At 43.2% G+C, this 14,087-nt stretch overlaps 1 protein-coding gene across 1 annotated transcript in view; it reads left to right on the top strand.

Moving 5' to 3' along the window:
- ERBB4 (erb-b2 receptor tyrosine kinase 4) overlaps positions 1 to 14,087 on the top strand; it is a 622,759-nt gene that overhangs the window by 560,618 nt on the left and 48,054 nt on the right. Inside the window, exons 21-22 of the mRNA XM_063115870.1 lie at positions 10,264 to 10,419; positions 12,778 to 12,853. Of these exons, the coding sequence (XP_062971940.1) occupies positions 10,264 to 10,419; positions 12,778 to 12,853 (232 nt within the window). The remainder of the gene's footprint in view (positions 1 to 10,263; positions 10,420 to 12,777; positions 12,854 to 14,087) is intronic.

Genomic DNA, 14,087 nt, shown 5'->3' with positions numbered 1-14,087 from the left:
AATTGTGTTTTCTACCCTGTGGCTAGGTGAATAGCTCTGACATTCTAGCAATCTAATCCTGGACATGTTACTCAGAAGTAAGCCCCCTGAATTCAACAGAGCTTGCTTCCAAGTAAGTGCACATACGATTGCAGCTTGGGTCATACAGCTAAAATAAAAGATGTGTCTCCAGCAAAGAGGGATAAAACAGAAGGGATAACTTAAGTAAAGAAGGAACGGGCTAACATGTTATATAAGAAATGCAATGCTAAGCCTACCCTTTGATATAAGGTACAATTGTATGAAAGAAAGGGACAGAGCTGTCTGGAGGATGGCAGTTCCTCCTCTTACAAATGCCTCTGTAATTGAACGTTAGCCCTAGGAACTAATTTTAAAGGAAGAGACACTCAGCTTCATTACTGGTACAGTCCAGTCCTATGCCTGTCTTCATGGGAAGTAAGTCCCATGGAGTTCACAAGTATAGAGGATTGCAGCCTTAATTAAGTAATCTTCAAATTATTGGGATCAAACGTGGAAAGCATGGTTCCTAGATTGCAACGGTGGGCTTGAAACGTCTAGTCCCACGTTGCCATGTGATGTTTCTGCTGTTCATTCTGCCTTTTGGAATTGGAATGCAACAGCCTTTTCTTCACATTTTCTCAAGCTGGGCAGAGCATTTCCCCCCCTTCTCTATTCTGTTTTTACTCCAGGGAACTGCTTGGAATGAAGAGGTGGTTTATTGTCATACCTTGTGTCTGCTACGTCTCTTTGAAACCAACACTCTGCTGGTGTTCAGTTCTCTTTTGTGCAGAATCTCGTTAGATTTTTTTGCCAGGGTTAATATGCACTTCAGCAGCGATTTAAATATTAGTAAAGAAATTGCTGGGTAATGGTCACGCTGCTCCCCATTTAACCTCTCTGCAGATACTGTGAACTCTGGAATGTCCCAGCCCAAATCTCCACTGCTTGCTGCTTGTTTTCAGGCATTTCTCTGGAATCATGAGAGCTAGAAAGTTTACCAAAAATTCAAAAAAATATGCCTGCTCTTGTGCATTCTTGATTCAAGACATTGTGCCTTACAGTGTGCCTCTCTAGGCTACCAAGAAGAGACCACAGCCGCCAGGATGTGTGTGTGTGTGTAAAGTATTGGACCCCAAACCACTCCTTACTTGTGATAGATTATTGTTTATTCCTGAATTACATTTGAGCCAGGTCATCAATTTATTTGAAAATGTCCTGTAGATGGGAGGGGTGGGTGTCCTGTAACTCCATATCTGTCTTCTCCTTGCATTTATTAGTCAGTTTAACCCAAGGTGAAATAAAACTATCACTCTGGCCTGATCCTAAACATCAGCCTTGGCGGTTAGAAGGAAAAGGAATTTTGCAGAAGTAAATAAGGGATGGAGATAGCAATCTCACAGCCCCTTGACAGCGTTTGAGGGGACGTAGGGTATTTCCATACCCAGTTCCAATGTCGGAGTCCGCTCTCTAATCATGGAGGTGGGATCTGTGCTCCGCCCTTCCTTCTCACAGCCAGCATGGAAAGAACTGCTCCGGTTTCTCTCTAAGGTTGAGAAGTTGATCTTAAAGGACAAGGAAAAGGGACGTTTTGGTGGGCGGGGAAGGGAAGAGACTGGAGAAACCAGGATACGAGCTATGCTGAGGTATCTCCTGCCCCTCCAAAACACCCCAGCTAGATGGGGGGAAAGCCCATGTAGTGAAAATGCAGAGCAGGAGGATGGGGAGACAAACTTAAGCTCCACCCCTCCTGCCCAGCATAGGATGATCGTAAACCTCTGAGTTTGGGGGCTTATGAGCATCGATGGTGCAACCCATAGGACTGGGGTCAGCAAGGCTTACAACCAGGTCAGTATATATAGGATTGCAGACGTAATCATAGGTAAGCCTTTTCTTTGCAGGAAAACACAGTAACACCTGGAAGTGTATACTTTACTATTGTTAGCCCTCTTAAGGTGGGATATGCATTTAATGAATAAATAAGTCTAGGGGAGGGGGGCAAATAGAAATCATGACGCTGGGGTAAGGCCAGGAATACAGCCCCAGTCCTCACCTGGGTAAGATCTGCTACACCTTGTGTCAAATCATTACGATCCCATCATAACAACACTGTATCCCTCTTGCACGTCTATACCTTGGAGGACACACAATGACTTTTGTTGCAGGATTTTGAATAATGATGGGGGAAATCAGGAAATAACCATATGAAAGCAGTGTATGGAATGTCTAATGTGCCCCAATACTGCTTAGTGTAGATCTAACCCTGATGTACTCCACAAAAGAAACCGTCCTGTAAGACAATTATAGTCCCCCCCTCCCCAATATACCTTTAATTAATAGAACGAACACCCTCTGGGCTTTTAAATCAGTTTAGGATAGGTTATTGAGAACAAACCTTTCCAGTCCATGCCAAGCTGCCCTCTAAGACATCCAAGGCAAAGGCCATGCAAACACCCAAACTGGGCTGTGTACCATCCATTGGCACCTGTGTACCATCCATTGCCTCTGCTACATTTCATTGCCATCGCCACACTCTCCGCCCACCTTTCCAGCACACTTACCCAGTTCTGGTAGCAGCATTTTAAGTTAAGGGCTGACATTTTCCTCAGCCCCAAAGTAGGATGGTGATAGTGGGGGGAACTGAGTTGGGCAGGTGGTGGTGGGCATGCTTAGTGTGACCATATGAAAAGGAGGACAGGGCTCCTGTATCTTTAACCGTTGTATTGAAAAGGGAATTTCAGCAGGTGTTATTTCTATATATGGGGAACCTGGGGAAATTTCCTCTTCATCACAACAGTTAAAGCTGCAGGTGCCCTGCCCTCTTTTAAATCTGGTCACTCTAGTATAGCTCCTGCAGCTTTAACTGTTGTGATGAAGAGGGAATTTCACCAGGTTCCCCATATATACCAATGACACCTGCTGAAATTCCCTTTTCAATACAACGGTTAAAGATACAGGAGCCCTGTCCTCCTTTTCATATGGTCACCCTATTTCACACACACACACACACACACACACTCACACACTCACACTCACTCCACCTCCTGAGGCAAGAGGCTCACAGGCCTCTGAACCTCTGTATGGGAATAAGGCTATTTGAAAGTGTATTTCTATTTTTCTCTGAGGAATATTCTGAGGAAAGGCATAACTCTTTCTGTTCCTTAAAATTATAATAATCCCAACACTTGGTTCCACATCCTTTCAAGTGTAGTTTCAGATCTAGAATTGTGAGTTTCCTGTGACTGAATGCCAGTAGATGGTGTTTGCAAAGGAAACTGAATATGAGGCCATATGTGAGGGTGGATTTCCCCACAGACTTGAGAAGAGCATCTGTTTCCCTCTTACACAGGCCTTTTGTTAAACAGCATTTATGAGATTCATAAGACACCTCTCAGCTCTAAAGCACCTGTCATGCCACAGGAGGGAACCTGGCCTGATAGTATATTCAGCCAGCCAATAGTCCCAATGTGGATTGGAACGGACTTGTTGTGAAGCTATTGGAGCTTCCCATCAAGTGATGCCTCCTGTCCCACAGATTCTGGTTTTTTTTATGGTTGCTTTCTCATTGCTGCCTGCCTGTTTCTTGATCCCCCGACTATCACTGCGCTTAGTCTCTCTTCCAGAATAATGGCAATCCATGTGAGAAGGATATTTTAAAAAGGGAGTATTGGGCAGCCATTTGTCCCTTTCAAGGGTCAAATGGCAGAGGAGAACTTCCAGAGGTGTGTTTTGGTTCTATTGCTTGTGATCGTGTACTTAAAAATCAGAAACTAAAACAGGAGCTGCAGATTTATCTCCATATAGGTTATTCCTGTTCATGCTAAGATTCCCGAGAGACCTCCTCAATTTGCCTTGTGTTACAGCTGGTAGTAATATGTGCTTGACTTCTTAATGGTTTTAGGCTCTGCTTCCAAGAGTGATTTGACGTTAGAGGGCTTTGACAGTAATTGCCCTTGTAATGATATCCTTAGCAAGGTAAATCTTGCAGTGATGGTAAAGACGGAGGTTATCAATTTTAAGGTCAGGCTGATTCCAGTATGTGGGCTACAAGGCGAGGGGTGGAAAACAGATGTGTGGTTTTAACACCTGGGGCACTTACGTTTTCCTCATAATGTCTCATGATAAATGGATAACATTTAGTAGAGTGTTTGGTGCCAGTACATGGCAGGAAGGAAGAGAAAGAGAAAGGAAGCACTCAAAGTCAGTATTTCCTCAATTTCTGGTAGCCGAGGTACACTTTTTTTCCTGAATTCAAGCTGCTTTTTCACTGGGAAAGGTTTCATTACGATTGTGTAAGAAGAAGAACTACCTCCCCCCCCCACCAGAGAAGTCCCCCCCTTCCTTTTATTTCTGCATGAATCACTGTTTTGGCATCCTTGCCTCTGAGGGCAGGTTATTTATTTATTTATTTATTTTATTACATTTATATACCGCCCCGCAGCCAAAGCTCTCTGGGCGGTTTACAACAATTAAAAATGGTAAACATTAAAAGTATACAAAATTTAAAAACCATCAAAAACATAAAAAACAGTATAAAAACAACAGTATGGTCCATTAAAAACAAACTTAACGTTGTTAAATGCTGTTAAAATGCCTGGGAGAAGAGAAAAGTCTTGACCTGGCGCCAAAACGATAACAATGTTGGAGCCAGGTGAGCCTCATCGGGGAGATCATTCCATAATTGGGGGGCCACCACTGAAAAGGCCCTCTCTCTTGTTGCCATCCTCCAAGCTTCCCTCGGAGTAGGCACTTGGAGGAGGACCTTAGATGTTGAACGCAGTGTACGGGTAGGTTCATGTCGGGAGAGGCGTTCCATCAGGTATTGTGGTCCCAAGCTATGTGCTGCTTCAGGAATGATTTACTCATACCTGAAGCATGAAAACAGTGGAACTACCTGCCCTCCAATTGGAATGTTAGTTGGAAGGAGGCATCCAGAGCAATGGATCATGAAGGGAGGCACTGGGCAGCCTCCTTTGTGGGTTGGTAACCTAATGTGAACGCAGCCTTTCATTATTCGATTAATTTATTTCCCGTGGCATGTTTTCTATTCTCTTGCCCTGGCAGACCTTTTAGAAATGACCCCCTCACTGCATCCCTGAGTGTGGCTATAAAACCTTCTAGGATGTGATACATCTAAGGTCAAGCTCTTTTAAGGTTCAATTATTTCTAAGCTGGTGCTTTGCTCTTCCATTGAAATCAAACTTAATGTTTGCTATGGCTGATAGGTATGTAGTGAAATGATGGGGCAATTCCTTAGCTGTTGAATTTCTTCTTGTCAGGTAACTGTCAATGACATGTGAGCCCTATCAGAAAAGTGTGTGTGTGAGGGGGGGGGAGGATTTTTTCATTAATAAACTTAGGTTTATGGGTCTTTAGTTTCTGGATTTACAGATGGCCCCTTTTTCAAATATCGATTTAAATTAATTTGCATTCATATGGTAAAGAAAATACTGCTAGTAAGAAATTATATATGAGGAATTAAATAAATCAGCAATCTCATATTAGGCTCTCTTTCAGGACTCCTGGGTGAAAGCCATCTGCTGCTGGTGATGTATTGCTGCCAAACATGAAAAACTACCAAACCCAAAGATTAGTCATCTTTTCTTTCTTTTTTTAAAATGATTCAAGGCCCATCAAAGGAAAGGTTCATTTGTAAATCTTTTAAGAAAGAACCCTGGCCCTTTAAGAAAGAACCTTGATGCTATGGGAATATCTTCATAACCAGTGAGGCAATTCCAGAGGGAACTTTAAACTCTGGGCATGTCTAGACCTCTCGGCATTCCAGGAGGGAGGGGGGAGGATCTCATGATTTTCTGATCGCAAGATCCTCCCCCTCAGTGCACACGCAGCTGTGCGAAGTCCCGGTCATTGTGCCTGTTGTGGCAGCCATTTTTTTAAAAAAGAAAGAACAGCTGGAGCGCACAGGCACTCCAGCGAAAATAAAAAGGTAAATTTAAAAAACCCTGATGGGCACAGAGTGCCTGAGGAGCTCCGTGCCCTGTGCCCAGTTCCCAGCTCCTCACATTTACTCCCGAGGAGCCGGGACAAAACCGGGATGGCCACCCACACTTCAGGATGATCCCGACACCATGGGAAAAGTCAGGATTCAAGCCATCCTAGTTATCCCTGGGAAATGCAGGGATCTTCCCTCCTTGCACCCAGGATCCCTTGTGTGTCATGTGGACACACAGTGATGATCCCGGGGCGATCCCCGGGATAACAACTGGTGTAGACTTTCCCTATATTTACCATGCTGTCTTGAGTCTGATGTGGAGCTGGACCAGCTACTTCCATTAGAAACCATGTGGGAAGGTACTACTGGCATTGAAATAGCATTAAACAATGTGGTGTAATGAGTGTTAGATTAGAATCAGAGAGACCTGTGCTCAAATCCACAATCATTGGATAGCAACTGTCTCTTAGCCTCACCTACTTCACAGGGTTGTTGTGAAAATAAAAAGGAGAGAACCATGTACACTGTCCTGAGGAAGTACAGGATAAAAGTGTATTAAACAGATACATGACTGTCTTGGGTAAGGTGGAAGCAACGTCTGAGCAAGGTTCTGCTGTCTTTGTCAGAACAGTATAGCTTGCCCTTACAACAGAAAGAAAGCGAGACATATGAAAGTACCTACTGGAGCATTTCACAAAAACACCCATCTTGAAATCTTCCCATGTATAGTAGGACATCAAGTGTGTCCCTGAACTTATGATGTAGCATTCATTCATTGTTCATTTATTATATTTCAATACCCCACCCCCATAGCCAGCAGACGGTTATTGGATGTACAAATGTATATGTGGAGGGAGAAATGGGCTACATATTGGGGAATTGGATGTCTGCATAGATACAGCTGTGTGTGCCCAACATCATACATGTGGAAATATGCACAAAGTGGGATGCACAGCTGACCCTCTACCACACCAGTGGGATTTCAAGAAGGATGAAAGTATAAACTCACCTCCACTGTCATTTAAGAACAGCTGTCCATTATGATGATTTTCTGTTGCTTTGGGAATATGGCTTGTAGTTCTTAAGTATTTTTTTCATTCTGTAAAGTCATAGTTTGCTTATGGTCCTTACGCTCCTTATAGAGAGAGACATAATACCATGTCTATCAGGCTTGAAAAGGTCAAATGATGCAGCCAGGAAAATATATATCCAAATTCTACATCTCCAGTGAACACCATTAGCTATACTACTCTTCCTTTCCCAGCTTCATTTCGTTTTTACCAATATTGTTTGGGTTTTAATATAAAGCAATGCTTTTGTTTATATATTGTGTGTGCTCAGCCACCCACAAACCACTTTAATAGGATACTGAGAAAAATCAATATGTAGTTTACTGTGACTGTTTATAAGAAGAGATACAATACTAAAGTGCTTACTATTTGGCATGATCCTACAAAAATGAACCAACCAAACAAAAACCAATCTCGAGTCTTTGCAGTAAGAAACCACAATGAAAAACACAGGGTCAGCCCTCCCATGAGCCAAGGTGAGCCCTTTGCCTCAGGCATCAGATTGAGGGGGGACAGCCTGCTGTTCCTGCTGAATTACCCAGAAGGTCACCCACAGGCCACCTGCCTGTTGGCCTATCTACCATTACCCACCAGTTGTCCACCCCACCGGTCAGTTAGTTTGCCTTTACTTGTTGGCCTGTCTGCCAATGCCCATCCCTACCCATCAGTCTGTTCACCACTGCCCTTCAGCTGTAGAGAAAAATCTGGGGTTGGGCCCCACGCAACCCAGCCAGTGATTGCTGCTTCCCTAGGAATTTCTGCAGTGGCGATACTGCTGAATGTTTAACAACTTGCAGTATTTTTGCTGAAAGTGGCCACTGACTCTCCCAATGCTTGGCCCTACTTCATGAGGAAGGGGTCTTAAAGAGAGTCCTTGTGGGTTGAGCAGGGCCAGTGGCACGGCTTCGCTGTGGTGGCAAGATTACCATTTAAACTTAACATAGCAAAGCAGCCAGCATCATTCCAGGACTATCTCACCCCATTGTCCCAATGCCTCCCCTTCTTCCGAGTGTGGTACTGAGGGAGGAGGTGGCCCCGGACAGTTTGCAGGAGTGCCGCTGCCACCACCGCTACGGTGGCAGCAAAAACTGGACAAGGAAAAGCAGCACAACATGTAGGGTCAGTAGGTCAGGGCACTCTGGGAGGGAGAGGTAGGCAGCATTTGCTGGCCCAGCTCAGGTGGCAGAACGTCTTTGAGCAGCTCCAGAACAGCAGTGCCAGGACAGTCTTCCGCTGTTGCAGAATTCACTGCAGTTAGAGCATTTAGAGCCAGTGTGTTTGGCTTGGGTCTGCGTGACTTCCCAACTCACCCATGGCTGGTTTTTCTGGGTGGATTTAGGAGCCTCTCATATTCTGTAGATGCTGATAAAGAAATCTGAAATACCTCTCTGAACCCCCTTGCAAACCCCAATTCCAATAGGAACAAAAGTACATAAGCATGCACACAGTTGTCCTGGCTCCTACCTTTGTGCTCTTTCACAGAGAAAAATAAAGTGCATAAGTCTTCACTTCTGGCCCAAGGTTGCTCTACATCCTTGCCCCCACCTCTGTTCTGCTAATCTGACGTAAGGGGAAAGGTTGCAATGCAACAACCAAGTATTGGAGAAAAGGCCTTGGAGTTGGAAGCAAGTCCCGTCTCTTCTAGACATAGAGACACCTCCAAGCCTTATCAACAAGACCTTCACCCCACTGGGCACTGAGGTGTGTCTCACAGCGGGCTGGAGACATCCTTGGTCGACCTCGGCAGGGGTCTTATCAAAAGCACAAGAAGTTACATATGGGGGACACAGTTGCCATAACATGAAACATTGCTTTTTGTAGAAAGGTTAGTTTATGGAAAATGTAGAAAATATTGTAATCAATAGAAGATGGGAGGAGGGACTCTTGTATAATGCATGGAGGGGCTTGGAAGGTTATATACGTATGTGGCTGGGGATGATGGTTAGAGAGTTTCTGCCATCGGTTTGTACGAGGTAAGAGCTGTCTCCTGTGGCTGGATGGGTTGTGGTGCGGTTCCTTCCCTATCAGGTTGGGGGAATTTCCCTAGCAATACAATTCTATATTATTGTTCTGATCATTGTGTAAACCTCTCGGGTGGAGAAGTTAATAGTTATGGACCAGGATCAGGGAATATTGCCTGTACTGAAACAACACATGTTTTAAAAAAGAAGAAGGTGGAGGGGGCAAAGGAAAAGTTCGATTTAATTTTGGAAATTCTGGTTCTGCATGCATATACAATAGTTATTAACTACAGTACTCTTACTACTAACTCAGCACTTGTTAATTTCCATGGGGCTTACACTGGAGAAAGTCCGGGTGGATTGCAGCCTAATTAGACTGCAGAGTCTCCACTCGTTTGGATTTCTATCATGTTAATGTTTGTGCTTGACCCAGGGGCCACCTAAAGCAATCTACTGTTTTATAGCATGCCCGATATATGACTCATAATCATTTGACCCTCTGTGATTTACTTGTCCATTCCCCCCACCATTTTTTACTGCTTTTGGTTTGATGTCAGACACTGTTCATCCTTCAGTGTTCTACAGCTCTAATGTTTAACAGCCAGCAGCATTGATTTGCAATTGGCTAGAGAGAATGTGCTTGCTTCGAACAGTTAAAGGCTATCTGAAAATAATGGTGCAGATTCTATGTCCAAAGCATTTTTGTGGCTATGCTTCAAACTCTCTTCACTGTCGATTGTTGCAAAATCTATTGTGATAAAAGCAATGCAGGAGCAGTTTATGCAGAACTGTTTTCTATTAGAATGAATCTTGAGTGATTTTATTGCTTTGCTACTTTTAATTTATGACAGTTTTGTGAAACAGGGATGCTTTGGCTTCCACATTACACAATTTTATCACAGAATGATAAAATAACATGTGGCAACGTGGCAGTGTGTGTGGCCGCGTCCTGGGGCATTTGCACATTTATTATTTCGTTATACCCACAGCCTGGGTTAAACAACAAGACCTTTCTGGAGTCTTGAGGATTCCCACTAAATTCTCCTTTTGCTGTGTAATTCTCCTCACTTCGCCTTCTGGGTATCCTCAAACGGTTTCAGGTCCATTTCTGCCATTAGGGATCTGATGACAATGCATTGGGGAAAACAGTGGACATTTTGGCAGGAGTAGGGAAACCATTGGTAAATTAGTTGGAATGTTTTTAAGGTAAATGTCACGCAGATAGATTGCATAAGCCTAATTATACTGACAGGTTGTTGTTTGTAATGTTTTTGCTTCTTAGGGTATGATGTACCTGGAAGAGAGGCGGTTGGTTCATCGAGATTTGGCAGCCCGGAATGTCCTGGTGAAATCACCAAATCATGTGAAAATCACAGACTTCGGCCTGGCTCGGCTACTGGAAGGCGACGAGAAAGAGTACAGTGCTGATGGTGGGAAGGTGGGTGTCATAGGCTGATGAATGGGCGGTATAAAAATGTAATAAATAAATAAATAAACAAAAAAGCACCGTCCTGGGTGCCCATATGTATCTGCCCCTATTTTTCTGTATCAGTTAAATTATGCCACCTCTCCCTAGCATCGCATCTGAGAAGCCTTTTTAAATGTCAATGTTTTTGTATGGAATGTGGATGGTTACATTATTATTATTATTATTATTATTATTATTATTATTATTATTATTATTATTTAGAGTTTCTTGATTCAAGGTCATGACTCATTGACTTAGGCTCTAGCACCACTCTTTTGAGAGATAAAGGTTTTGTGCCTGCGGTCAGGATGTAACTCCCAACTCTACATAACAATGGAAAAGAAGGGGAATTCGTCCTCTTGGGGAGGAGAAAAGTTGCACGTTTAGACAGAAAAAGGCCCTACAGCTACAGCATTCCATCCTAAAGCATTTAATAAATAGAGTTTTAGGTAATTATTGATAACATAAACCGGTGATGTTTATTTTCTACTAACACTCACATAGTATTTCCAATATTAGCTTAGCATTGTTTAGACTTAATTATGCTGGAAAGTTAGGCCTTTGCTAGACCTAAGGTTTATCCCAGGATCGTCCCGGGGTCATCCCTGTTCATGTAAATGACACACAGGATATCCCGGGAGCAGGTAGGGACGACCCCGGGATAAACCTTAGGTCTAGCTAAGGCCTCATTCAAAACAAGGAGAGGGTCCTCAAGGTTGCAGAATGTAGGGAAGTTCCACACAGTCACTCAAGGGAACACTCAGGTCATGCTATCTTTGGCATACAGCAAGTCCCAAATATGCTGAGCAGGAAAACTCTGACCATGAGCAGAAGAAATCATCCATAAAGTTCTCCCTCCTAAACCTGTGTTCCACTGAATTCCATTCCACTGAACACTAGAGATGCTTCCAAACTTCTCCTTCTCAGAACTTCTCCCTGGATTTTAGAACTCTGAATTATGTGGTCTCATTTCCAGAATGAAATCCTCCATTCACTTGTGTCTCTCCCTATTCCCCTCCGCACACACACACACACACACACACACACACACACTATGAATATATGCACGTGCACATTGATAAAATACTGCAAAAAGCAAGTTTGATGTTATCGTTTGTATGGTTATATCAAGATTCTTTGTGTGTAATGTTTCACCAATACAGAGGATTGTACATGCAATTAAGAACATAAGGAGATCCATGCTGGATCAGACCTAGGGTCCATAGCATTCTGTTCACACAGTGGTCGACCATCTATCAACAGGAAACCCACATGAAGGACACAAGTACAACGCCACCCTCCCGCCCATGTTCCTGAGCAATTGGTATACATAGGCTTACTGTCTCTGATACTGGAGGTAGCACAGAGCCATCAGGACTAATAGCCATTGATAGCCTTCTCCTCCAGAAATTTGTCTAACCTCCTTTTAAGGCCATCCAAATTGATGGCCATCACCCCTTTTTGTGATAGTGAATTCCATAGATCAACTACGCACTGTGTGAAGAAGTACTTCCTTTTGTCTGTCCTGAATCTCCCACCAATCCGCTTCATGGGATGACCCCAGTTTCAATTATTATGAGAGAGGGATAAAAATGTCACCCTAGCCACATTCTCCACACTGTGCATAATTTTATACACTTCTATCATGTCTCCCCTTAATTGCCTCTTTTTTAAAACATCAGCAAAACAATATACAAAAAGACTCTCCATGCAATTATAGCTACAATAGCATCATTTTGCAGTTTTATCAAAATAAATAATTTTATTTATTTTTTCTGAGGGCCACTGATGGAGCGTGTGCCCTCAGAAGGTGCCTGACACCAGCCTTGCAGCCATGGGAGATATTTATCCACATTGCAATGTCTTCAGATGAATTTCCCTTTGAATGTACATCCCCACACCAACACAACCAACTAATCAATCATATAAATGCTTAAAAAGTGTATCTATAGTTGGATCAGGATGCTTATTTCTAGTTGTAGTTCTGATGCCCCAGAAAATCTGGAAAAAAAACACCTTTTTTTTTGCCAGTCCAGATATTCTGTCTGACCCTGTGCCCACAAATTAGGTTTCCAAATACACATAGCAAGACATTCTTTTTTGTTCTAGGGTTCAAAGTAGGACATGGTTTTAAAATTGGGCTAGCGCTAGTACACCTAGTATCCCGCCCTTAGATTAATCTAAGCTTGCAGGTAAGCAAATAGAAACGATGCTTCTAAAAGGTAAATCTGAAAACCTAAATGTTTGCCTGGATTTTGGACGCTTTTCGTAGAATAATGGAACTTTCTTTACTAATTGGTTCTACTTTCACTTTTTCTTTCATGCTAGATGCCAATTAAATGGATGGCTCTTGAGTGTATACATTACCGAAAATTCACACATCAGACCGATGTTTGGAGCTATGGTAAAACAAAACCCATTTATATTCCATAAGTATTCATTTTGTCTTTACTTGCCAAGCTGTTTCATTCTGTTGCTATCATGTATCATCCTTTCTTTAATAATAGTCTAAAGAAAAGAGATAGTTCACAGTGGCTGAACACATAAGCTTTATGTAGGTGCCATGGGTTTGAGTCCTGGCCTCTCTTATTATGCATGTCTGGTAGGAGTGCCTGGGCACGGTAATGGACTGGATGAGGGCTAACAAACTGAGACTCAATCCAGACAAGATGGAGGTACTGTTAATGGGTGGTTCATCTGTCCAGCGAGGTGATGTTTGCCCTGTCCTGGACGGGGTTGCACTCCCCCTAAAAGATCGGGTCCATAGTTTGGGGGTGCTCTTGGATCCAGAGCTGTCACTTGAGGCACAGGTGAACTCAGTGGCAAAGAGCACCTTTTACCAGCTTAGGCTGATATACCAGCTGCGCCCTTATCTGGATGGAGATAGCCTAGCTACAGTTATCCATGCTCTGATTACCTCTTGTTTGGATTACTGCAATACGTTATACGTGGGGCTGCCTTTGAAAATGGTCCGGAAACTTCAGCTGGTACAAAACAAGGCAGCCCACCTACTAACAGAGACTGGCCGACGAGATCATACCACGCCAGTCCTTCTACAACTTCATTGGCTGCCAGTCCAGGTCCGGGCCGATTCAAAGTGCTGGTATTGACATTCAAAGCCCTAAACGGCTTGGGGCCAGGTTATTTGAAGGAACGTCTCCTCCCATATGTGCCTGCCCGGACCTTAAGATCATCCACAGGGGTCCTTCTCCGTGAGCCCCTGCTGAAGGAAGTGAGGCAGGTGGCTACTAGGAGGAGGGCTTTCTCCGCTGTGGCATCCCGGCTGTGTAACGAACTCCCCAGAGAGGTTCGCCTGGCGCCTACATTGTTTTCCTTTCATCGCCAGCTGAAGACTTTTTTTATTTTCTCAGTATTTTAACACCTAATTTAACTTAAATTTAAACTGCTGTTTTAATTTCATATTTTAACCTATATCTGTTTTTGCTGTGTGGTTTTATCCTGGTCGTGCTTTTTATATTGCATTTTGTATTTTTGTTTTTAAATTGTTGGTTGTTTTATTATGCTCTTCATGGTTTTAATTTTTGTGAACCGCCCAGAGAGCTTCTGCTATTGGGCGGTATAGAAATGAAAATAAATAAATAAATAAATAAATAGGAGAACAGAGAATGCCCTCTGCC

The sequence above is a fragment of the Elgaria multicarinata genome, chromosome 2 (genome assembly GCF_023053635.1).
Source record: "Elgaria multicarinata webbii isolate HBS135686 ecotype San Diego chromosome 2, rElgMul1.1.pri, whole genome shotgun sequence".
NCBI lineage: Eukaryota > Metazoa > Chordata > Lepidosauria > Squamata > Anguidae > Elgaria > Elgaria multicarinata.
This window is presented reverse-complemented; position numbering and strand designations above follow the sequence as displayed.